The sequence below is a fragment of the Carex rostrata genome, chromosome 18 (genome assembly GCF_964058835.1).
Source record: "Carex rostrata chromosome 18, lpCarRost1.2, whole genome shotgun sequence".
Classification (NCBI taxonomy): Eukaryota; Viridiplantae; Streptophyta; class Magnoliopsida; order Poales; family Cyperaceae; genus Carex; species Carex rostrata.
This window is the reverse complement of record NC_135935.1, coordinates 4,693,878-4,719,118: the sequence shown is the minus strand read 5'-3', so window position 1 is coordinate 4,719,118 and position 25,241 is coordinate 4,693,878. Positions and strand designations below refer to the sequence as shown.

General features: G+C 33.9%; 4 protein-coding genes across 5 annotated transcripts; 2 read left to right on the top strand and 2 right to left on the bottom strand.

Annotated features, from left to right (window-relative positions):
* The first annotated feature begins 470 nt into the window (after positions 1–470).
* LOC144569631 (RHOMBOID-like protein 12, mitochondrial) lies at positions 471–4,962 on the top strand. 2 transcript variants are annotated; one of them, XM_078320090.1, is made up of 8 exons: positions 471–880; positions 1,465–1,579; positions 1,665–1,784; positions 2,264–2,392; positions 2,732–2,770; positions 3,121–3,225; positions 4,041–4,082; positions 4,578–4,874. In XM_078320090.1, exons 1-8 carry the CDS (start codon positions 567–569, stop codon positions 4,662–4,664), a joined length of 951 nt encoding a protein of 316 aa, XP_078176216.1. In that variant the 5' UTR covers positions 471–566; the 3' UTR covers positions 4,665–4,874. The 2 variants fall into 2 exon arrangements, with proteins under 2 accessions (XP_078176216.1, XP_078176215.1); XM_078320089.1 differs by having other exon boundaries at positions 476–880; positions 2,264–2,374; positions 4,578–4,962.
* Positions 4,963–8,622: 3,660 nt separating this feature from the next.
* On the bottom strand, positions 8,623–10,293 carry LOC144569461 (transcription initiation factor TFIID subunit 8-like). The gene has a single exon (XM_078319824.1). The coding sequence runs from the start codon at positions 10,004–10,006 to the stop codon at positions 8,873–8,875; it is 1,134 nt and encodes a 377-aa protein (XP_078175950.1). The 5' UTR covers positions 10,007–10,293; the 3' UTR covers positions 8,623–8,872.
* A 2,916-nt stretch (positions 10,294–13,209) lies between these two features.
* LOC144569598 (RNA-binding KH domain-containing protein) lies at positions 13,210–14,938 on the bottom strand. The gene is made up of 2 exons (XM_078320038.1): positions 14,509–14,938; positions 13,210–13,903 (listed from the first exon to the last, which is right to left on the bottom strand). Exons 1-2 carry the CDS (start codon positions 14,764–14,766, stop codon positions 13,481–13,483), a joined length of 681 nt encoding a protein of 226 aa, XP_078176164.1. The 5' UTR covers positions 14,767–14,938; the 3' UTR covers positions 13,210–13,480.
* Positions 14,939–22,122: 7,184 nt separating this feature from the next.
* LOC144569085 (small acidic-like protein) lies at positions 22,123–25,223 on the top strand. The gene is made up of 7 exons (XM_078319268.1): positions 22,123–22,311; positions 22,775–22,857; positions 22,958–22,996; positions 23,535–23,587; positions 23,715–23,778; positions 23,873–23,915; positions 24,618–25,223. Exons 1-7 carry the CDS (start codon positions 22,231–22,233, stop codon positions 24,765–24,767), a joined length of 513 nt encoding a protein of 170 aa, XP_078175394.1. The 5' UTR covers positions 22,123–22,230; the 3' UTR covers positions 24,768–25,223.
* The last annotated feature ends 18 nt before the right edge of the window (positions 25,224–25,241 follow it).

The following is a 25,241-nucleotide window of genomic DNA, read 5'->3' as shown; positions in this document are numbered from 1 at the left end:
TCCGTATCCGATTCCGATTCCGAAACTCAACCCGTATCCGTATCCGAATCCGCAAAAATTTGGATACGGATCCGGATTCGGACGGGTAATATCCGACCCGTTTTCACCCCTAGAACGCTTACTGTGCGCGTACTGTGCGGAGGTGAACACGTACTGATTTTTAGCGACAATCTCCATCCCCAAATCGGGTATACATATCACTGTTCGAAGTGCGAATGCCTCCTTCCCCTTCCATTAATGAGGGTTTTCATCTTCAATTGCCAAGAACACCTTTATGGTTTGAGATTAAATCTCGTCGTTTTGAGATTTGGACTAGCGCAGGAAGACAATATTATTGGGCTTTGAGATTTGTGCCAAGTTAAAAAGAACGATTTAGATAAATTAATTGTAAAAGATTCTCCTTTGCAGTATTGGAGAGGAATTTAATTCCTTTGTTCGTCGGGGAATTGGAGAGCATAGCCATTTTCCTTTCTCCAAGAAACAGTATAGTAAACGAACGTACGTCCCACTGGTCCAAATCACACAACCGATCGCAGACCCACTCCGGTGAGTGGACCAGTAAAAAAATGACACGTAGGCTTTTCGCCTCTCACCTTCGCCGCCTGCTAAACCCCGCTACCCGTCCCAACCCAAAACCCTTCTCTTCTCCAACTTCCCAACAGAACCATCTCTCTCAGAGCCACTTCTTGTCATGGCAGTCAAAACCAAACCGAAGCCTCTATTTCTCTACTTACAAGCCCCGGGGACGCCAGTTCTTGTCTCAATCGAGCAAAACTTTGCCAGTGATGCGGTTTCTGACGCATGGGGCCCGCTCGCTGAGTTTCTCGTTGCAACGGCGGGGTGGTCTCGGGCAGATTATCTCCTCCATGCGTAGATTCTGGTACATCTCTCTTTTTCCATGGAATTTAGCTTGCAAGTCCTTAAAAAGTTCCATTTTAGCAATGTCCTGTAGAATTGTTGTAGATATAGATAATGCGAGTTTGCACCTTTCTGGATCATACAAAATTATGGTGCCAATTTAAAAAATTATTACATGACGAGGAGCAACTGAGCAAGAACATTTGTTTTGTCAACCATGAGGGAGAAACTTTGTGTTGTCAGTAATATAAGTACTTCTATCACAATATAGAACCATACTGCACACAAGTATTGTGCAAATTTAACAATTATTTTCCTACCTTAATTGGTTAACTTTTGACCTGAGATCATATAAAAAATTGTTGTAAAGAAAAATAAAATTTTGTATATTGTATATTTATTGCTTTCAGGCACTTTGTAGAAGTAAACTGGTTATCAGCTTAGAACAATGATAATAAACCAACCAGAAAATGAACTTAAATTTTGTTATGTTGCAGTTCTTATTATTACGATAAACTGGTAAAATTGCAGGGTTTACACTGCTGTAAAAGGTGCTTATGCGGCATATTCTACCCTTTTACTGTTACACATTTCCTGTTTTTGTAGGTCGTACCAGATAATGACGCCTGACGGTGTGGTTTTGTTTTTAGTAGGAGCAAATGTTGCAGTTTTCATCTTATGGGGGATTGCCGATCCCTCTTTCATGAGGAAGAATTTTATGGTTTTGATATTTCACATGACTTTTTTATTTTAGTTAATTTCACCTTAACAGATTCTTTGTCACTAATCCTTTTATAACTGCACAGATTTCTTTGGATAACTTCAAGAGCGGTCGGTTGCATACATTAATTACAAGTGCCTTTAGCCACTCAGCAGTTGACCATCTCGTCACCAACATGATAGGTCTTTATTTTTTTGGTCGAAGTGTATGTCCCTATCCTGCTCCCCTCCAAATGCTTATAGTTGCATAGATATAGACTATGAGTTTGACATTCTTAGTTTATAAGAAATCAGTTGTCTTGCCACCATTCTCAATTATCAAAATGAAGGCAGCAATTAGACAACTTAGTCCTACATAAATTAACATAGTATTTAGTGCCGCTATCAATACTGGTACCTGAATATACCCTTTGGTGCCAACTAATTTAACACAAATACCACATTCACTTCCAGATACTCTGACCACCATTATTTGCGAGATCTTACGGGCAATTTTTTTCAACAAAAACTCCACAGTAACTATGCAAAATACAAAGTATAAGTTTGACCATTGATGAATACTAAAAATAAATCTGGGAAGTCCTTAATCCTTTGTGGAGGGTTTTTTTTTTGCTGTACTTTTAAATTTTGCCTGCATTTTGTGATATTCTCGGATGAACTCAAATTGTAAAACTTTAATGTTCAGATTGCAGAACTTTTTGGGCCAAACTTCCTGCTGAAGTTGTATTTAGGAGGTGCCCTTTGCGGTTCCATTTTTTTCTTGGTGAACCGTGCCTTTCTGGATCCTTCTAACCGGGTAATTTTTACTCAAATAGTTATGTATTGTATACGGATTTGGCATGATGTATAACAAGATCAGTTGTTCATATTTTTCATTTGGAATTTGAATTTCAGTTATTGATGCCAAAGTACAATTATAACTTAGGTGGCACCAAAAATAGTATGCATTTGTTTCGTCTTATCGTGAATCATATTTGCTCACATATTTTTTTTTGCTAAGAAATTCAAAAAGAGTACAATTGCTCCTTTTTTGAGATAAAAATGGGGGTCAAGTCTCTCAACTTTAAATATCCACAAGAAATCCCCAAGTTGCATTCTACTTTTGATCTAACAAGCTTATGTGAGTTCAATTACTTCTTTTTTCTTGTCTCAGGGTTACCGAGGATGGGACAGTTCACGTGTTCCTGCACTGGTATGTTAGAATTTAAAAAAAAATTCATGATTGTACTTGGTTAACTTTGGGGTTCGCAACTTCTATAGTGAATTAGTGATAGTTAAACCTGAAACTTGCAGTTTGGTTGACCTCTAACTATTAAGACTAAATTAATCTTCAGTTGTGTTGTTAATCATAAAAATTGTTATTCTGAGTAAGGTTCAATTTAACTGAAAATGCCAAATCTACCAACTGGAGAAGGAACCAATACTACTACCTGACCAGATAGTTTATATCCCAACTAGTACCAATTTGTCACCTCAATTTAAGTTCTATTTTAACCATATTTTATTAGATCTGATCAATATTTGTTTTCAATATTATCCTAGGGTGCAAGTGCAGCAGTAAATGCCATAATTTTGCTGGAAGTGTTTCTCTTCCCTAAGAGATTGGTGTATCTTTACTTGCTAATTCCTGTACCTGCTGCCTTTTTGGTAAGCTCAAAACAAGAAATGTAGTGTGTGTGCTTGTGGGTGTGATTGTGCGGATAGATTGGGACATGCATGCAAGAGTGACAAGTCTGCATGCGTGTACATGATGTGCATATGTGTGTGCAGCACAGGTTGGGTGTGGTTCTCGGGGTGTGGGTCCGGGTGCATTTGTGTTTGTGCGTGCGTACGTGTGTGTTTGCAAGTCTTATTTTTCTGCCATTAGCTTAACCATAATGATTCGTAGGATCTGGTGGGATATACTTTTCATGTGACCCTATGTATCTACCTTGATTCAATTTACTCTTTTTGTCAAATGCATTATTTGTATAGTAAACCTTAGTGAAGGTTTTGCATGATCCTTTGGCATCAGCTATCAGGCCTTAAATAAAAATTAAAGAGAGATTATTTTTCTTGCCTCTTAATTAAGCATCATGAATTCTGCTTCAACATTTTCTTTTAACAATGTACCCTTCCAAAATGTCTATTTTTTCCAACTGTGTAGCACCTTTTCGTTCTCTCCTCTGGGCTCACCAGAGGCCGAGTTGTTAACACTGCATTTCTTTTCCCAGTCATAGTTTGGGACACAATCCCTAAGGTCAGTGTTGCTTGTTCCCTAATGCTTTGGAGGAGCAACCTGGCAGTTTTACCAGCAACCATACATCTCATGACAAGCTTATTTGATACAATGCTTATTTCTGGTACTCCTTAGATGGTTTAAGAGCCTTTTCTTGATACCTTGATGCCCTTCTGGGGCCGTAACCTGAATGAAATAAGGAAATCTACGATCCTTCTAATAATGGTCTATCTTTTAATTGTAGGGCGCTGCTTTAATAGGAACTGACCTGTGGAGAGTTCAGAAGGTTTGTCTCTCAGTCTGTATAATTTTGTATTTATATTTTAGTTTAAAAACATCAGCTGTAATGATGAAGATATGTATTATATTTTGCATTCCTTTTTTAGTTTAAAATACATTAAAGTTTGAAGCACCCAAATTTTTAGGTTAGTGAAAATGGTACTTTCCTTTAAAACATTGGCATTTCAATCCTCAAGTTTGTGAGCATTATGTTCTAGGAGCCCGGCATGGATTGAACTATCAGGCCATGTGGACTTGTATGTTTGATTCCAATTATATGCATGTGATGCAACTATTTCATTGGGCTAATATGAAAAGGTTAAGAGTCCTATAATCATCGCTGTTCAATTTAACCTTGTTTTTTTACCCCGGGGTTGTAATTTGCAAATAACACTATAGACTAGGTGTATTTTTTTTTTTTAATATGGGAAGTGTCATGTCATAACATTCTAATTTTCCAGATAGTGGTCTCATCAAGGGAATATAAATGATGTAATTTCAGGGACAAGACCATGTGTCAGGTGCTGCGCATTTAGGAGGTGCCCTTGTTGCAGCCATTGTATGGGCTCGACTTCGGAAGCGGATCTAAAAGATTATTAAAATGATAGCAGGGCTCGTAATTTATATTTCTTCTCTAGTTCATTTATCTTATTTGTTTCCAACTCGGTCACTATAGCAGTTTACTTGGACCATAGGTCGATGCTAAGATGTTGTTGTTGTTGGCTTTTTTTTTTTTTTTTTTTGATAACCTAAGATGGATGAAAGCTTTATTTAATTAGTTGCCATGTGGAGAAAGAAATGTCTAATTCCAAGCCCTGCAAGATTATTTTTTAGTACTTTGGGTTGACCAAGGCTTGTTGAGTAATGGCATCCAACCTTTTTTTCCATAATTTTCTATAGTTTGTACGAAGTTTGCAAGTATTTGCAACGGAGCTCATGATCATTACCCTATTATTATCCAATAACGATACTATAATATAGAAGAAAAGAGTAGATTTCGCTGCTTACATTTGATGTTTTTAGTTATGTATGTAAAATAGGGGTGGAAATAAATTTGATGCGGATTGCATGGTGCTCATACCTCATTTATATTTGTTTTTATTTTTCTAGATATGGATACAAATATAAATGCGTATCGATATGGGTTAAAATGACGAAACATGTCTTATTTAGGCCTCAATGTGGGTCCTGGATTTATTTAGATGTAGTACCCAAATTATTATTATTATTATTATTTGAAAACCTTTCCAGTACAATACCTAACTGAATATAATTAGATCTGAGTCTTCATTTTTAACTTGGGACTAATCTCAGAACATACCCCCTATATCCAAATAGATACTGGTTTCTAATCACTCGGCCGAGAATTAATCTGAGCTAATTGTACTCAGTCATATACGTAAGAGGATACGGATTTGACAAACAGGCCCCCTCTGCCGCATGAAATCGTGTGCACGCCAAACGAGTCACCGAGCTGAGCGCATAGGAACTGAATTCTCTGTCCCCAGAGTCACTGTGTGTGGGTCCGAGGTGGACCCCGAATTTAAAAATTAAGAGTGACTGGCTCCACACGCAGTGACTGAGGAGGCAGGAAATTTCTGCACCCAGGGGAGCAAAAGATTTGAAGTCAAGCGCATATCCTTCTAGATATCTAGGGCAGACCCACCTTGAACCACAGCGACAACTGCCTTTTTTTTTGTAGAATTTGAAATTTAACGAAAAAATACGGGACAATATTACTTTGTTTCTTTTTAGAAATTGTTTTTGATCTTCTCTAGAACTGAAAAGCTCGTCAGACTAGTTTAAAAGTATTGTTAATGAGAAATTTTATAGAAATTTAAAGATTTGAATCAACTTTATTGTATTTTAATATGTAAAATGATATTATTTTATTTTTATTATGTAAAAATGTATTATTATTAATGAATTTGAACCCAATAAATCATTTGAACTCGATTCCTACTCATAAAGATATCTCAACATTTGAACTCGGCGCCTATTCGGGAATAGCACAGGGGCAGTGTTATTTGTGCTTTGAGATACGTGTAGAATGTATTTGAACGGTTGAGGTTTTCCCAAGAAAACACTTGAGATATCTCAGAGGATGTGAATCCCACCGAGCCGAGGCCAATACCCGATAAATTAAGATGTATCATATGTCACAAAACTAGCATCTCATAGTCTAGACTATTGTATTTTATTTTGCAAGTAATGGAAGTTCAAAAATTAACATAAATATAATGTTTTTTATTTTTACCATTAATATAAAAATCCTTTACATCTATTGATATTTTATACACTTTTGAAATCAACCAAAATTACTAGAAATATTACAATATTTTTTGTGTATGTATAAGAGGTTACGTATCATTTTTAACAATTTTATTTGGAATGATGAGTTTTAAATTTACATGCGTTGTTAAAATTTTAAAAGTATAAGCATAAAAATAAAACAAATTGAATCTTCATCGCAATTGAAACATATTTTGTAGAAACAATAATCACACTAGAAAATTAAATTTGTTGAAAATTAACTTCGGAAAGAGACAACAACAAAAGACCGGTCATCCTTTTTTACCCGGGGCGTTCTTGCTGAATGCTGATCGATTGCCAATAATGTAGTTAATGCTAAGTATGTGAACCATGTAAAAAAAATTCAAAAAAAAACATTAGCTTTAATTTAAAAATGAAGTTCAAACCCATATGTATAATGACGACGGTACAAATACATCTATTTTTTTGTACTTTTATCATACCTTTATATTTTTTAATAACAGAAGTATACAAAACTTATATCAAATAAAACAATTAGATTTGATCTCTATTATTTCTCCTTCACGTATATAAAATTTTATTATTTTTCAATTTATATTTTTATATTAATTAAAAAATGAACGCCCATAATTTATTCACATTATTGATAACAATCAAAATAAAACTGAAATGTTATAATCTTTTATGCACTTTACACGTGTATAGAGAAAAACAATATAGATTATATATATATATATATCAATTTTATTTTAATATTTCAGTTTTAAATTTCAAAAGTTCTAAAAATGAAAACACAAGAATTATTTGAACCCATCTCATGAATCATTCATACAGAATTCACATATGCAGTAAATTTCTATTGGTGGACCTTAAAGTTCCCAGCAATTATTTGGGCCTTAAACAAAATTATGAGTAAGCATCATTTGCAAACTTAAATTGTCAAAAATAATATGATGTCATTGAATTTTCAGGTATAAAATAGAACAATTGCCAGCCAAATTTTTACTACAGACAATGTTGTTTAATAGCAAAGTTTAATGAAAATAAATTTTGTTCTGCAATAAACAAAGAATTTTAGTAATCCTGTTCATTAATAGAAAATTATATACTTCACTTGTAAACCAATCCCAAATATAGTTCCAGCCATATTTTTAACCTAGTTTCAGATATATAAGAAAAATCTTGTTACTTAGAAACTCTTTATAGTATACAGAAAGACCACACAAAATTGAATATCTTAATGCAAAATCTCCATTACTATTATCTAAATGTTTCACCTCCAAATTTCCTAGCAAATTCATCAGAATCTGCACATAATTAAACAACATCTCAATACCATGACCACAGACTTAAAATTAATGTCAGAAAATCCCCAGGAGAAGATTGAAATAGATTAAAAAACTTTAGGCATTTTTCTTTTCAATCACCATAACATCTAAGAAAAACAAAAACATTTTCTTACTAGCCAGGTTATACAATGAAAAATCTGACAACATCCCATTCCAAGAAACTTCCAATGAAAATTATTATCAGTTAGCCACAAGGAGTTGAATTTTGATTCTATTAAAGATATAATTTGTCATACCAGTATCAGATCTGACTGGTACTGAAATATAAAAGAAAAAACAAAATGTTGGTACCTTGTGAATTAGTGATAAGGTTTTGGTCATTAGCTCTGGGCTAAAACCTGTCAGCAGGTAGGCCTGGTATCAAACCATACGAGCTGTGTCAAAATATTACATAAAGGTCCTAGTAAAACAGTAATCAGTGTCGGTATCATGTTTGTGCGACAATGATGGTATAGATTATCGGAAGAAGATCATGCATAAGGCATCTAATATGATTAAGAAAAGGCAAACAAGTAGTATGACTGAGATATGATGCCAGTTCCTTACCAATTGTTACCACCCAGCAAGCACTTTTATCAGTATATCAAAGAACTTGAAAGACTCTAGGTTCAGGCATCATCGAAGCATGTAACTGGTACTAACTGTCAGGTACAGTTAATTTTGTCAGTGATACTAATTATACGCACGTTTCAAAGAAGTGCCAAATTCCTGCTCTGTCCAAGTCACCACATCCTGTCATACCCGGATGCCCTGAAGAGTAAAAGCAAAATAACTAGAACAAATGCAATGGCAAAGTGTAAAGTTTGTCCTTTGTGCATTCAAGACAGCATCTCTCAATTAATTTTTAGTGGAGTTTAATAAATGCAAGACAAAAAAAATAAATAAAGAAAAAACATGCTACGTATAATTCACACCATAACAATATTAGAAAGACATTCTAACCTTCTTCAGAAGTTTCTAATTTACAGCTAAAATGAACTCACGCCATAGCAAGCCATGAATATGCCTATCTACTGTTAGAAAAACAAATAATGACACTAAAAATCTCTACTCTCCCTAGAAGTCAATGAACAAGACAGTGTACACACAAGGCCAGTATTTAATGCTACTAAATCCCTTATAAAGACCTAAAATTTCCCAATCAATTAAGGAGGCCCGCAGCAATTCCAATATTTTACATCTGAGTGAAGTCTTGTGGATTATCCATTGACTCCTTCAAGATCATCTCAGCCCTTCGTTTCTTCTCATCTCTATCATCTTCCCTAAAAACTAATTTCTCTCTCTTATCATCTAGAGCTAATGGCAATGCAACTGATTTCTTTTTAACCCCAAGCCTGAACTGCACCACTGGCCTCTTAACAGCTATGTCATTCCTTCCATCTGGGTCTGTACCCATACCTGCATTAAGATCAGTGTCGTTAGCCGCCTCAATTATTGGTCCGAATGCCTCTAATACAGATTTCCTCCTTAATGGACCAGCATCAGCTTCAATTGGTGGGGCAATCTCTGATACCTCCTTTGCTCCATGAGGTAAAGGAGGCGTAAGAAATGGGTTTTCTCCAACTACCCTTTTTCCCTTGTCAAAAGAACTGCTACTGGTGCCAGCACTAACGGGTTCAAACCCACTAACTCCACTGGCAAAAATACGCTTTTGCAAACTAAGTAAAGATTTCTCTGCCTTTCTTCTTTGTTTGACCTGTTTGACCTTATCCTCTCTTTGGTCACCAGTTCTCTCCGGCCAAACTGGAGTGTGCATATATGTATGCGGAGCAGGGTATGAAGGTAACCAACCGGGTATGTGTTTCTTCCCTATCAATTCCTCCCCAATTTGATCTATAGTCGGGTTTTTCTTTGGTACCCGGCAAATTGGGTATTTGGGTACAAACTGAGCAAAAGGTACCGGATCCTCGGCCTTAACAAATCTGTTGAGCTCTGTTAAAACACCTGAGTCCCCAAAGCAACTCTCTGGACCTGCCCCAGAAAAACTCAAATCCTCTAAACCTTGAACTAAGTCAAACAGGTTGGCGCTTGTTCTACCAGCTAAATTTGCATAAAAACTTGTAGCTTTACCTAAAGAGAGGATATAACGAATTGTCAGATCAGAGAGCGTATCAATAGCTGACTTGTGGGACCCATCAAATCCAGTCGCTTGAAGGATCTGAGCAACTGCCGCCTTTGAAATTGCACGACCAAACTCATCAGGCCCACTTGTAGAGGCCAAATGACAAGAGGTAGAAGAAGATTGAATTGAGGCGCTCGTTCTAGGGTTTTTGTACGAACCAAGATCCTCTTCACCTCCATCGCTCATATTCAGATCATTGCACCAAATCAAGTAGAAACCCGAAAGAATAACTAATAATCCAGCTCTTCTTTAGGGAAAAAGATGAATTCGAGCTTGATTTGAGAGAGTATAGGAGGAAGACGACGAACCTAGGGTTTGCCGAAGCTAGGCTTTTTTCAAGACCGTTAGGGGCTTTTGAATCACAAAATTGGAGGGGAGGAAAACGCGAGGAAAAAAAATAAAAACTCAAATGGAGAAGATGGAAGAATTGATCGAGGAGAGAGGAAAGAGGCAAGAAGTGATGGGGATAAAGAGACGGAAGGGGTTGGTTTTATAGAGAGGAAGGAGACTCGGGGCAGAGTCGATTATTGATCGATCCAGTTATGTCGCTACGGGTACTCCACATTTGACCCCAAAATCATGTGCCTTGGTCAAGCTGCTTCTACTCGGCGAATGCGTATCCTCTACACTTTTAAGTTAATGAATCTCAACCGTCTGATTTTAAACGGAATCAATCCAGCTCCTGTCTATAATATAGGGTACTTTACAATTAGTGCGGATCTAATCCGCACGAATCTTAAAACAGATCGGACAGTCAAGATTCATTAACTCAAAAGATTATCTTTTGAGTTAATGCAGAGGATACGAATTCCTACTCAGCTCAGCAAGCTGGAATGTAATAAACTAATAAGTTTCCGATAAACAATCAAAGAACGCGCGGTGATTTACACAAGAGGAGATTAGCTTTTTTATTGAAGGTAATTTGGTTTTATTTAGTAAACAAATTGGAAAGAGGATTCATTTTTCCGATAAGATGATAAGAACATTTAAACTATATATTCTGGCTCTCGAAATTTTGACCTTAACCTCTCTTACACCATAGAAATTATTATACTAACGTGGGGACAAAATTCTATTCCAGCATTTCTTCTGAAATCAAAACTTTTTCTCCCAACTATCATTGATTTTCAAAACCTTTTCTTCCCAACAGCACCTAGAGAGGATAAATATGGTGACTTAAAAGAATCTTAAATGTTTTTCGTGATTGTAGGTAAAACAAATTATAACTACAATTAATCAACATAGAGTAAGAGAGATTGAAATTCACATCCTCTCCTGTACTGTAATAGGGAATCTTTTATAATTAGTGGATATGGACTGTTCTTTTTAACTTGGCACGAATCTCAAAGCTCAGTAATAATGCTCCCTATGCTAGTTCGAATCTCAAAACGGCTGAAAGTTAATATCAAACCGTAAAGTAATGAGAATCTTTTACAGTACCTGGGAGGATATGTTTCCAAAGAGACCGACACACGGGATATTAATGAAGTTCGACTTAAAATGTCTCCGTCTCCGGAGCAATGCAACCTTATCGGCGTGCATTTTTTTTATTACCCAATGAAAAAAGTGATTCAACTCGTGACACGTGAGCCCAATACACGTGGGAAGTCACGGACAATTCGTGTACAAGGTTGAACCTAAAAGCTCAAGTTGGAGAGTCATATGCAAATGATTGTCACACAACTATTGATATATTGAGCTGGTGAACCCTTAATGCCCTACAAGCGGGAAGTCACACAGCTATTCGAAGGGAGCACTAAAGTAGATCTCCACACTATAGAACAACGAACCTACACTCTTACTAAATCTAGAAGTAGATTAGTCAAGTGGATTTGAGATTATCAAAGGAGTATTGAAGTTTAGCTCTCGAGAACACATAATAAGTGTGTTTTAAAATTTAGAGGCGGCCAGCTTAAATATGAAGTTATAGTATTAACTCTATTTATGGATGGAGCTTCATATCTAGGTAGTTAAACTGATCCGTTCAATACAGTGATCTTCCATTCTAACGGATAGTTCAAATGTAATTGAAATTAAGGTTTTTACATTTTTGAATTATATACTTAATTGTTCAGTACGTTATGTCCATACCGAATGGATAGTATATTTCATTCCAATTACGTGTAACTTGAATAGAGTACAGTAAAGTTAGTATACGCTCAGAATGGAGACAATCTGGGAAGTCCCTGGATGGTCTGGAATATTCCGTTCTAAACGGTTGCCAACCAGAATAACTATTATGTACTGAAATGCCTCGCTATCCATCTGATAACATTGTATTATGTACCGAACGATTTACTTTTGTACCGAACGGATAGTTTCAAAAATCAACAATCTCAAATTTAATTTACTTCTCTATTTGATATTACAATTTATAATCTCAATATTCGTAAAATCTTGTGATTTCATTGGTTCTTCAAACTTAATCTTGCAATTATAATGTTCTTGAACCTACAAACTCACTCATATAATGAAATAGTTAAATTCAATTATTATATGTTTTACAAATTAGTCAAACAATTGAAGATTACATAGAATAGCAAATATATACCATATAGTTTAATATATATTATAAAAAAAATGTTATTCATCGTTATTTTTAAATAAATATTATAAATTTCAATATTTTCTAATAATATTTACATATTTTTTTAATAAATATATCTGTATCCGAATCCGAATTATAAAAATAAATATAAATATAATTTTACGACTGTCCGTTCCGTATCTGATCTGTTTTCACATGTTACAGGAGAACCATTTTTTTTTTTGTGTGTTTGTATAAATTGAAAGGGGAATTATAATAATGATTAATCAAGGACAAGGAGAGATGGCACCATGTGCTGCTATGCCCAGTGAGTCGTCCTTATTTTTTTCTCTTCAAATAAAAAAAGTCATCCTTATTTTATTCGCTATTTCGACTAACGGATCTTATGTGCATATGATTTGTTCCATATCAATTCAAGTTATTCGCCAATTACAGAAGAAGATAACCCAAGTACTTTAATTCTGGCTAAGTATTCGGGCTCTGTGTTTGCCAATGATGGATGATAGGGTCCGCTAAGAATATTATCTTCGACAACAAGATTTAAAGGTGAAAGCTTAACCGCCTTTAAAGGCCTTTTGTTTAAGATTCCTTAAACATCAACTACTAATGAGGTGATCTAAAGATGCCTAATCCTTAATTATCCAACAACGAAAAGATTAACCAACTTCAATTTATTTTTTCAAATTCTAACACTCGTATTACATTATTATCAATGCATAGTTATTCGGTTTAATTGTTAACTAACAGCCTAAGAGCAAGCAAGGAGCGAAAATTAGCTCTTTGAGACGAAGTAAATTCAGTGTACCAAAAAACAAATTGTACAGATTGAATACCAGAGACAGGTGAAGATAACAAAGCCTTTAATTAATTTATGAGATAGCATAAATTTACTATAGACATTGGCTGTCTCAACAAAGAAACAACACATGTCATCTTGCAAATCATACAACACTCGATCAGAAAAACTTGGATTCCATTTTTCTTAATTCTTATCATATCATCTCCAGACAACAAACTAGAAAATAAAACAAAATTTCTCTTCTTTTCTCACCAAGAACAAAATTACAAAGATCCTCACTGCACTGAAAAGATCTTCATAGAATCAAATGAAATTAGTACTGCTCAGCAAGTCTAGCACTGACAGCTCTAAGCTTGGAGTACACCTTCCCTGCAGGAGACCCCAAGATAAGGCTACACAGAGAATCCCGCGCCACTTTAATATTAACAAAAGATCCCAAAATATGAATCTTGGTATCAGCAATCACAATACGGGTTCGTGTTGAGTTCTCTATGGCAAATTTGGTCTTTCCACCTTTACCCGACAGACGTCCTATAGCCCTTGAAAGGTGCTCGCCTCTTAAGGTTTTAACATCTTTAATTTCAAAGGAGTCAACATAAAGGTCGTCTAGACGAAGCAATGCAAGTGCATCACATATGTCAAAGCCAAGCATGAATGCATTCACAAAATCAGCACACTTCTGGAGATGGCTAACATCTGGAGTGTCATGTCTTGTTTTAAGTTCTACTCTCTTGGCCTGAAATTTCATGAAGTAGACAATCCTAAGTTAGCACTACAAGTTTTTGTATTAGAAGTTCAAATTTTTTTAGTAAAATTCTGGACAGGTATACAATGCTTTAAAATGTTGAATAATTGTTCCAATGCAGACCTAACAGCCTACTAAAATGATAAAAATGAATTCTCAAACCTATCATTTTTTTCTAATAATTTGGAACGCCCGTGTGTTGTTCTAGTATCAACCACCAACCAACTAGTATGACAGAGAATTGTCCTCAAAACAATCACTTTCACTGTTTATTCAGAGTGTATACAACATTTCACAGGGCTCCAAAATTAAGAGCAGTTATCCTAATTGGAACTGAATGATGGAGGGCTCTTGGTCAAGATAGAAAACCCATTAAGCAATGGAATTGCTTATATAAGTTATGCAAAGGCAACTGGTATGAAAGGGGAAAGGAGGACTCTTCAACTTTACACTTCATCAGAATTCAAATTGTTGATGAGAATCTAACAAATGATATGAATTTGGTGCTTTCTTTTATCTAGTTTTATTCAGTTATAATGGAGACTATGCAAACGTCCAGATTTACAGAAGATTTCATAAATCAAAGTTCGTCAAACCTTGAGATTCATCCTTATGTCCACCTTCATCTGCTCGTAAATAGGAGTATAAATCTCCATCCAATTCTTCTTCAATGGCGCGAATCGGTTGGGAGGGACCGGTACCTTGCGAAACTGGATCTTTCCGTCCGACATCTCGTGCGGTTTCAACGCCTGGAATAGAGGTTTCGGCGGCGCCGCCGAGGGGGCAACGGCGGAGGATGGGGGAGGGCCGTTCGCCTCGGTCTCCATCGCGGCGGACGAGGCTGGAAGCTCCATTATTGATTGGATTAGGTATAAGCAGGAGATTATTAGGGTTAGGGTTTTTTCTTTAGCGCTGCGGCGGAGAGAGAAGAGTTCTTTTCTAGGGTTTTGGGGGAGAGAGAATCTTTAGGAAAGCCTCGGATGTTGTAAACTAGCAACTGTAAGGCGTACTATATGTGTACCAGGAGGACAATACTTATTAAGTTATTATGGGGAAGGAAAAAAAATGAGTGAGGCTATAAATAAAGCAGTGCAGAACTGCAGATTGATTTATACCGTATAATAGTAAAGCTAGGATGTGATGTTTTAACATCGTCAGAAGAGTAGCGGAAGGATTGGAAGGAATGGAATAGAATAGAAATGGAGATTAATATATTAAATTTTTTTATTTTTTTTTCTCATACTAATGAGAGAAAAATAAATTTAATTTTTTTTTATCTTATTTCTTGTTTGGTTAATTAAAATTTACGAGGTTAATGAGAAATTTGATGACTGTTGTAGGTTTGAGGAAAAAAATTGTATGAGAATTATATGTGTAAGATATAGAGTTGGGTATTTGTGTCATATTTTTAAAAAATATTTGTAACAAAATTTCTTTCCATCTGTTACATCCCAATTTGGGAGGAAAACTGATTCTATTAATTATAATGATGCAAGGTTAAACCTTTCACTTCATGTACCCTTCATCTCCAACATAATTTTATCAACCAAACACGATTCAACGGAAAGTTTTTGTTCCTTTCTATTCCCTCCCTCCCTCTACTCTCCATCCAAACAAGGTGTAAAAAGGGTTTGGTGAGCATAACTTCAAAAATATATTAGATAGATTTCAAATATGAAATTCAAAATATTGAAATTCATGTACTTCATGAGTGATGCATGTACATACAAAATTTTGAAAGTTTCGAATTTATTTGCTCAAAGATCAAGCGGTCAAATAAATGATAAAATTTGAATATATAAAACAACTAATAGATGAGGAGGGTTCAAATGCCTCCATTTTTTGTGTCTCCACCATGCCTCTATTTTTTTAAAACTTTAATAACTCAAAAATTTAAAACTTAAAAGTCAAAACAAAACCATTAGATGTGATCTATGTTATTTTATCTAGGTGCTCATAAAAAATTATCACATTCCAATTTTTTTTTTATGTGAATCAATAAGTAGAAAAATCAACATCTAGAAATTATTCATATTAGTACGTTTTTTACAAGCTCTTGATGACAATCAAAATAAAATTGAAATATCATAATTTTTTAGACGTGCATAGATAAAATGATGTAGATCACATCCAATGGTTTATTTTGAATTTTAAGTTTTAAATTTTGAATTATTAAAGTTTTTAAAAATGGAGGCATGATGGAGGCACAAAAAATGGAGGCATTTGAACCCTCCTCCTAATAAATTAACTTATAAAAAGTTCATTTCTTTGACCGCTTGATCTTGTAACAAATAAACTCGAAACTTTCAAAATTTTGCATGTAAATGTATCACTCATGAAATACATGGATTTCAACGGTTTGAATTCAGCATTTGAACTCGATCTGATATACATTTGGAGTTGTGCTCACCAAACTCTTTTGATGAGCACATCACATCCTAACTTTGCTCATATAATAATATTGAAAAAAATCAACATACTATCTGTAACATGATGATATGTCATGCTATTTGTCAACAATCTATTGAATAAATTTTAAACAACGAATTCAAATAGTTGAAAACGATCCACTTGACTAGTGATATATTTAAATATAAAATCAACAAAATCTTATATTTAAATATAAAGTCAAATAATAATAAAATAATAAAAACTAACTGCATTAAAATTTATTTATAAATTTTTATTTTTAATCGTTTGACTTTATACTGAATGAATTAAAAAGATTATAATTTTTATATGTTAATGCATTGCTCATGAAATAAATAAGTTTTAACGGTTTGGATTCGTCATTGAAGTGATAGCACGATATGTCACCGTACTGTTAGTTTGTAATAATCTAGAAGTCAATAATACCATAATTTATCATAAAGCTTTGTTCATGAATTGGATGATTAATATCATTTTGTTGCCTTGAGTATTATTGAATTTATGGATCATTTCGAGTTCATGACTGAAATTGTGAAACTCCATAATATAGATGATATATACTCTTAATCTTAAAAGGTCACTAACCAAGGTAATTAGCAGGAACACTAATTACCACTATAAGGTTAGTATGTGGATTGAAAGATGGTTAAGTTTTACAAACCATTTGACACGAGATGTCATTTTAATCACATAGATACATGTTCTAGGAACATGGTATTTGACAGACCCCGAATGAAAACATTAAATAGAATTGTGTTCGTGTCATTTATGTTTTTCATTCAGTGTCACGTTCTAAAGTATGAGGTATTTATCATTCCCACTAAGAAATATATATGTGTGAGTGTTATCTAACACTGTCCGTAAAAAGCAGTCATAACGGTAGCATTTCGATATATATAGCTTAGCTGAGGAAGTGATAGTCTGCCAAGAATACTACTTGTCCCTCGTATCTCTATACGAGTTATAGCATCACTGGGCCCCTTGATAGAGTAAGATTATCAGCGCGCGGTATGATTACAAGAGTAATCATATTTGATAATATGCTCAAGATCAAGAAAAGATTCAGTTAGCAAGGATGACACACATCTACCTTGAAACTGATCTGATAGCTATGAGACAGAGGAACAGACACAAGTAAATTGTTTACTGGATCGTGATATTGTACAGTACAGCATCATCTGTGTAATTGGATGGTCATGATGTGTTGCCAGACGCCACCCATGATTATAGAAGTTAAAACGATTTTAACTCTATTTACCAACATAACACAGATCCTATTGGGTCACACCATATAGGAGTTAATCGGAGAATCTTATTTTGATTGATTATAAATTGGTTATGATCAATGATAAGATGGTTATAATTAATTATACGTGTTATAATTAAATTATAAATGTTATGTAAAAATAACAAGCAAAAACATTGGTTAATTTATAAACGTGTGTGACACGTTATATAAAAGTTGACCGGTTAATTTATAAATGTGCATGACACATTGTATAAATTATCGAAACAACAACCGCAAGAAAAATATATATAATTATTCAGAATAATTATACGAATATTATTTGTGTTCGGGCCGAGGGCATTCGAGTCTTTTCAGATTCGACCTTATTCGCATGACACGTCATCGATCCTATCCAGATGACATGTCATCGATACCGAAACAAATAACCGAAAGAAAAATATATATATAATTGTTTATAATAATTATACGAATATTATTTGTGTTCGGGCCGAGGGCATTCGGGTCTTTTCAGATTCGAGCTTATCCGCATGACACGTCATTGATCCTATCCAGATGACATGTCATCAATCCTATCCACAAGGGCAAAATGGTCATTTCACACCTATGCCACCTTGCATGTGTAGAAGCATGGAGAAGGATGTGGAAGGGTGTGGAAGGGGTATTTTGGTCATTTCACATATAAAAAAGATGAGGTGTCAATGGCATGTCTTGTAAATAGGCCGAACTTAGAGGGCATTTTGGTCTTTTGCAACCAACTCTAAACACTATAAATAGGGGTGGAGGGGTAGAGAGAGAAAGATATATTCACATATATATATATGCACATTCACATGTATCTTTTCGTGCAGAGACGAATCGGTATTTTCTCTCTTTCTCGATTTCTCTCCCAAATAGTGTTTCGGTTGAGAAAAGAAAGTTATACGTAGTTGACGTATAATCTTGCGGGTTGTTGTGGAGAATATTTACGGGATCGATGAATAGTGTTTTACCGAATTTCGCGGTATGTCAGTTTTGCATATTGATGAAACTGAGCAACCGAAAATTCGTGTTTACGGGTTTTCGTCTTATTCCCGTGAATAGTGTTTTTGCATAATTCCGCGGTTTACGGTATTTCTGGCAGAAGAAATAAACCGCTCTCCGGTTAGTCCTGGTGGATAACCGATAGAGGTATCACACGTGTGATACTCCGAGTCGACTCCTTCCCTGGTGAGGCTCTACTCGCTCGGTCTGCATTCCAACTGTGATTTGGAAACAAGGTATAAATATGTTATATTAATCTATTTAATTTGTAAGTAGATTAAAGTTTTAGAAATCAATCATGGAGTAGATCTGTAAAAAGGATTAAAAGGGTCCTTGCAATGAAAGACTTCAGAAGGAACTCTGCTTTGGTCTTTCCGGCATATCCCTTTTAATTCACGGCTTGAGTTAGAAGTAAAAATTTTTTGTTTTACGTTCTTTCCGCAGCTTAAGCCTAAAAGAGTTTTGGTTACCGCGAAACCCCAAAAGTGGTATCGTAAAACCCAACACGTACTATATGTAACATTTTTTTTTTTTTAAGGTCAGTGAGCATGGCTCAACTGACAATTTCATTAATAAGAAAGAGTCAATTACAAAAACAGTAAGAAAAAGTATATACATATTTACATAATTTTAAAAAGAAAGCGCTATACTCCATCTTGTTCCTATGATCAGAGGTTCCTATATGTAACATGTTAGTCTTATTCATTATTATTTTAATTTTAACTGGACTATTTAACATTATTTTTATATAAAAAATGCACTTGCAGTCTAGATTTTATATTTTTTAAAATATATTTAATATTTTTTAAATTGGTCGAATATCATTATTTTTCTTATCGGAGATCAATAAAAAATAACCATTACTGCAAGTACATTAATAAAACTTATTTTTCATGCAAAAGTAAAAGAAAAGAGAAAATTATTTCAACTTAAGCTGACTTAAATTATTTATATTTGATTGAGGTATAATTATGTTATGACTTAATTATTTTTTGTTTGATAAAAATATGTGACTTAAGGACATGACTTGATTTTTATTATTTTAAAGTTTATTATTGCTGTATAGTTACTGCAGTTATTTTATTTTTTGTTATGTATATTTTCTGCTTTACAGCCTTTACTGCATGTCTTTTCTTCTTCTTCTTCTATTTTTAACAGTGTTCTAAATAGCGCGCTATGGCGCCGCTATAGCGGCGCTATAGCGTTTTTGGACACAAAACGCTAAGCTATACAATTAAAACACGCTATTTGAGCTACAGACGTTATAGCGGTAATAGCGGTCCGCTATAGCGCATAGCGTGTAGCGCAAATAGCGCCCGCTATGCAACATGCTGTTTTTTTTTTCTTTTCAATTTATATGGGCTTTAAATAAAGGCTCAGATTGGATTTTAACCGTGATTTTTTTTTATAATTGACATACTAAGCTTTATATTAAATTATTAATTATTATTTTAATAAAAAAAATTATTAATTATTAAATGAGATCAAATAAGGAAGTTACAGCGCGCTATGCAACATGAGCTGTTTTTTTTTTCTTTTTTTAATTTATATGGGCTTTAAATAAAGGCTCAAATTAAATATATTAAGATATTTCTTGAAGTAACAAAATGATACTTACTATATGGTAGTTTGAATATTTTGAATAGATTAAGATAATTAATTATGATATGATGTCTTGGTTATTTTGAAATTTAAATAAAAAAAAGATAGATTATGTCATGATGCTGAATATATTTTGAATAGAAAAAGATCGATAGTTTATGATATTAGTAATACTATGGATATTTTGAGTCGCAATTTGGACTTTGTATTGGTTCAATATGAATACTATAATTTTTTAATCAATTTGATGTTATTTATTATTCTATGAGACTTATATAATGTTGATATTTAGTACAAATATATGATATAATTTTTATAAAAATAAAAAAACGCTATGTGGCATAGCTTTCGCTATAGCGACGCTATTCGCTATAGCTTTTTTTTTCGGCTTCCCGCTATGACGCGATAAACGCTATTTAGAACCTTGATTTTTAACAAAACGAGGTATGTTATATCTCGACTATATTATTTTTATTTCAAGTTAGTATTTTTAAACTGTATAATTTTTTTTTAAGTTTGCATTTTTGCTTTGTTGTATTTCTTTTTTTAACAAAAAGAGCTATGTTATTTCTTTATTCACGTTTTGAAAATTTATGATACATAATATATGTAAATATTTTATTTTACATGTATAAATATTTTTTAACCATAAACAAAATCTGGCTACAATATCTAGAGCAATTCAATAATTAATGGTGCATTTGGATGAAGGGGTGAATTAGTGAGAATAGTGAACTAACATCAAAATTTAATAGAATAGTGAGCTAATTTATAAAAAAAAAAAATAGTAGCTCTTGATTTAAACGTGAGTTAGTTCAAAAGAATAGTGGTATTATTGAGTTAGTTGTATTTTTGCTCCAATAAATACATCCAAGCCGAAATTTTTAAATATACCATACCCCCAAAAAAGATAAATCAAACCACCACGATTTTTGAAAATTTTGAATTTTGACACAGTCGCGGCCACCTTTTTGCGGGCCGCATCTAGACAATGCGGGCCACACGAGAAGGAGACAAAAAAAAATGGGCCACATCTAGGCGATACGGTCATGTCAAAATTCGAAATTTTCAAAAACTGTGGTGATTTGATTTATCTTTTTTGAGTATAATTTAATTAAAAATTTCGGACATTCAAGAGATAGTATAACAAAATTATACACATAGTTACATAGAAGAAAACAAGATTTTTGATTCCACGTGCTAGAATAGTAATTAGATTTTCTTTACAAAATAAGAAAGAAAATAAAAGTTTTGGCCATTAGCGGGACAAAACTTAAACCACTTAGGAAAATGGGTTAGTTTTGGTCAGTTAGACCAGCTTAACTTTAGATTTACGCTTAATTAGGTCAGTTTATTTAATATTTATTTGATAGAATAATTGAAGTTTAAAGTTCTTATTTGACTGTTTAGATGAAAAATAGTTAATAAAATAGGCAGAATATGGATGAAAAATAATTATTTTTTAAACTTAAATGAAACTATTTAAATTATGTATTTATGAATTATGATGGATATATAACTAGGGTTTTCTTAGGTTCACCAAGTCTTTTAGTGAATTCAAGTCTAAAATCCGTCAAATCAACTTCAAATGACGGATCTAAACCGTTGAAATCTGCATACCTTACAAGTGATGCGTCTACATGTAAAAATTGTAAACATTCGAATTAATTTAGCATAAAGTGAGGTCAAAATTATAAGGTTAATAAATTAATTTTAATGCATTCACTTTTGAACGTTTTTTGACTGCTTGACTTAATAATAAATTAATTCAATTGTTTAAAATTTTTACACATAGAGTAGATTTCAACAATTTGAATTCGTTATTTGATATCAATTCGATAGATTTTAGACTTGAGTTCATTAAAAATGTTGGTGACCTTAACAGCACCCTAGTTCTACTCTCTACATATAAATTGTTCTTTGAAATTAAACGTTTTGATGGGTATATGAATAGGTTTGTGCGTGAAGGAAAACATATCGCTCGCCGCTTCTCGCCAGATATAGAGAAAGAGGAGGTATGTCGCGGCGCCAGGGGCCTCCGAAGCACCAAAACAAGTTCGCATGGAAACCTAACGCTGGCATCAAGATCAATGAGACGGTACTTCCCTTTTGCCTCCTGTGTTCTACCATTCTCTTTTCTTTTCTCCTCTCTCTCTCTCTCTTCTTTTTTTTCTACTTGACACCACACAGAAGTTTTAATTTCGATCTATTTCCACCTCTTCCAGTAGCGGATTGATGGAATAAAAAAATTAAACACGAACAGAAGAACAGTTAGTACTGGTACTTAGACGAGATTTCATTTTTTTGTGTGGTTACGTTTGCAATTTTCCATCTAATGAGAGTGAAGACTATGGTAATTGAATACCAAATATGGTAACATTTGTGTTATGAATCCTACGCATGTATGATCACAATATTTAGATTCAAACAACCGTAGTACGCGTGCAATTTGTATGGTTGTATGTATAAATAGGCTCACGTTTAATTTGTATATCCTATTGAATTATTGCTCCGTGAACTCGAGAAAAACATTTATGAATCACAATTTCTATTTCTATCAGGAAGTGGGTGGAAAGTTCAGGCCTCTCTCTGAGATCACTGGCGTCTGTCATAAATGTAAAGAACAGATCGACTGGAAACGCAAGTCTGTATCTGCTCTTTTGCTTTGTCTTGTTTTTGTTATTAGTTATGTTTATTGTCTGCATTATTACCAACTTAATATTTTCTGTCTCATCTTGATTTAGATACGGGAAGTACAAGCCGTTGTCTGAACCTGCAAAATGGTATAATATTTTGTTTCTGCTTTGTTTTAATTAATTGTTTAAAATTGTTTTAATTTTGAAAGGTGGGTTTATCACAAAATCCAGAATCGAGAAAGATAGGTTGATCAAGATTATACTGCAGCTAAAATTATCATAGGGACGATACAGACGATACATAGGGATTTAATTATTGCATGTTCAAAAGGTGCAATAAAAATTAATCTGGTGCTGAAAGGAGTCAAATCCTGAATGATTTTTCTTTTTGCTCTTTTTTTTAAAAAAAATTTGGCGATGTAAACAAGTTTGATCATTAAATCTATCTTTGACCATAATATAGGCAAAAAAGCCAACATTTCTTTCTCCATCAAGTATCAGTTATGTACTTGACTTGCTGTTAGTCGAGTTTGGATGATTTTTATTCATCATCTTTTAAATTAATTCGAAGTTAATTTGCAAGAAAGGTCTCCAAAGACTGAAATTTTTCAATACAAGCATTCTTATCCTAAAGTTTACACACCCCAAAAATTAATTCTGAAAATTTTGGCACTTTCTTTTTTAGCCAAAAATGCGGAAAGCGGGCTGTGAAACAAGCTTATCACAAAATATGCACTGGTAAATTGCTGCCTTTGTTGTAAACATATTTACTTTTTTCATAGTTTTTGTTTACTTTTGCTTAAACACAATTTTAATATTCATGAAAATTAAAGACAAATTGCTTATGAATTTTTTTTATTTGCAGCATGCTCTAAGGAGCTTGGTCAATGTGCCAAGTGTTGTTGCAGTGTTAGTCAGACAGTTGGAAGGTGCTTCATTTACTTTTAGCAGAATCTTATTTTATTTCCCTTGTTATTGTTTTATAAATCTTCTGCAACAACTTTTTATTGTGTATATGTTTAGGGACATTGTGGAAATTGAGAACGAGAAGAAGCAACTTGAGGAGGTTGGTTTGCTGTCTTTATACCTAATTCTCAAACTCCTATTTATTGGAAAATATATTTGTACCCATGCAAGATGTAGAAATTTCATGTGTATGCCTACAGTATTTTGTTTTTTGTTTTTGGTGGGGTTTAGTGGGGGGAGGGAGGGGGGGAATGAAACTTTAATACTGAAGTGACCCGGTAAGTCATGGAAGGATAGGTAAATGCAATGCCAACCTCCCCAACTTTCCCAATGTCGCACAGTACGTCCTGCTTTTGTCACATTTTCTGGAAAAGCTGTGTAAGTGGGGGTAATTTTGCCATTTTCTGGATAATATATTGATTAGTATGGCTGCTATTTTCTTATATCTTGATCATGATATAGAAGGTTGCTATTTTCTTATATCATGATCATATGATATAGAAGAGATTAGTATGGTTGTTATTTTCTTATATCATGATCATGATATAGAAGATATTAGCATGGTTGCTATTTTCTTATGTTTTGCAGCCAGTATGTTAGAGTTGTTTCGTTTGTAGAAAAGATGCGTCCATTGTTTGTCGATACATTTATGAATCGACAGATGGAAGCTATTTTCAGCTTCATCTTGTTTACAACTTGGTGCAATTTTGGGGTTCTCCAAGGGTTTTATTGAAGAATAAATTAAGTACAAAAGATGACCATTTTTAGTTGCTCCTTGGTAATTTTGTTGTTCTTTGTATAGGCTATTAAAAATGCGAGAGAAAGGGAAAGAAGAACTCTTCTTCGTGCGGTGAGTACCTGTTTTGTTTATGCTTTTCTAGTGATGAATTTTTGTTGTTTGTCTTTTTGTTTGTTAAAATTACAAGTGTCCCTGCACTTCATAAGCTATTAAAAAATCCTATTGCATTTTCAAAGCAGTTGCAAATACACTCTTCATTATGTTTCTTGTGTTAAATTGAATAGTCATGCCACATCTTAACACCTTGCCACCATGCTGCTATTAAAGAAGGCTGATTTTATCACCAAGTTCACAAGCTATTCATACAAATATACAATGAATGCAGCAACATCAATTCCTTGATTGCTTTGTTCCGATCTAGTTTATTTAAGAATATTTTTGTTATTTGTTATCTCAACTAATAAGAGGTTTAGGGTACCAGCAAACTCTGTTTTGGGAGATCCCATGAGCCTCTCCAACTTTTACTTTGTTTGCTCAGTGGTACCTGTAACAGCATCAACCCAGCTGAGACAGTAACAACAATCAGTAATGCAGTTTATAAAATAAAATTACTGAGATTCGAGTACTTTTTTTTTCAAAATGTTATATCGGCTCCTTGCACTTTTCTTCTGATTTGCACACCAGTAA

Excerpts from the sequence above, each read along its gene's own strand:
- LOC144569631 (XM_078320090.1), top strand. The coding sequence starts at position 567 with ATGACACGTAGGCTTTTCGCCTCTCACCTTCGCCGCCTGCTAAACCCC. Across the intron at positions 3,226-4,040 it reads CTGTACCTGCTGCCTTTTTG|GGCGCTGCTTTAATAGGAAC; the intron begins GTAAGCTCAAAA and ends TTTTAATTGTAG. Across the intron at positions 4,083-4,577 it reads ACCTGTGGAGAGTTCAGAAG|GGACAAGACCATGTGTCAGG; the intron begins GTTTGTCTCTCA and ends ATGTAATTTCAG.
- LOC144569461 (XM_078319824.1), bottom strand. The coding sequence starts at position 10,006 with ATGAGCGATGGAGGTGAAGAGGATCTTGGTTCGTACAAAAACCCTAGA.
- LOC144569598 (XM_078320038.1), bottom strand. The coding sequence starts at position 14,766 with ATGGAGCTTCCAGCCTCGTCCGCCGCGATGGAGACCGAGGCGAACGGC. Across the intron at positions 13,904-14,508 it reads ACATAAGGATGAATCTCAAG|GCCAAGAGAGTAGAACTTAA; the intron begins GTTTGACGAACT and ends ATGAAATTTCAG.
- LOC144569085 (XM_078319268.1), top strand. The coding sequence starts at position 22,231 with ATGTCGCGGCGCCAGGGGCCTCCGAAGCACCAAAACAAGTTCGCATGG. Across the intron at positions 22,312-22,774 it reads GCATCAAGATCAATGAGACG|GAAGTGGGTGGAAAGTTCAG; the intron begins GTACTTCCCTTT and ends TATTTCTATCAG. Across the intron at positions 23,588-23,714 it reads TTATCACAAAATATGCACTG|CATGCTCTAAGGAGCTTGGT; the intron begins GTAAATTGCTGC and ends TTTTATTTGCAG.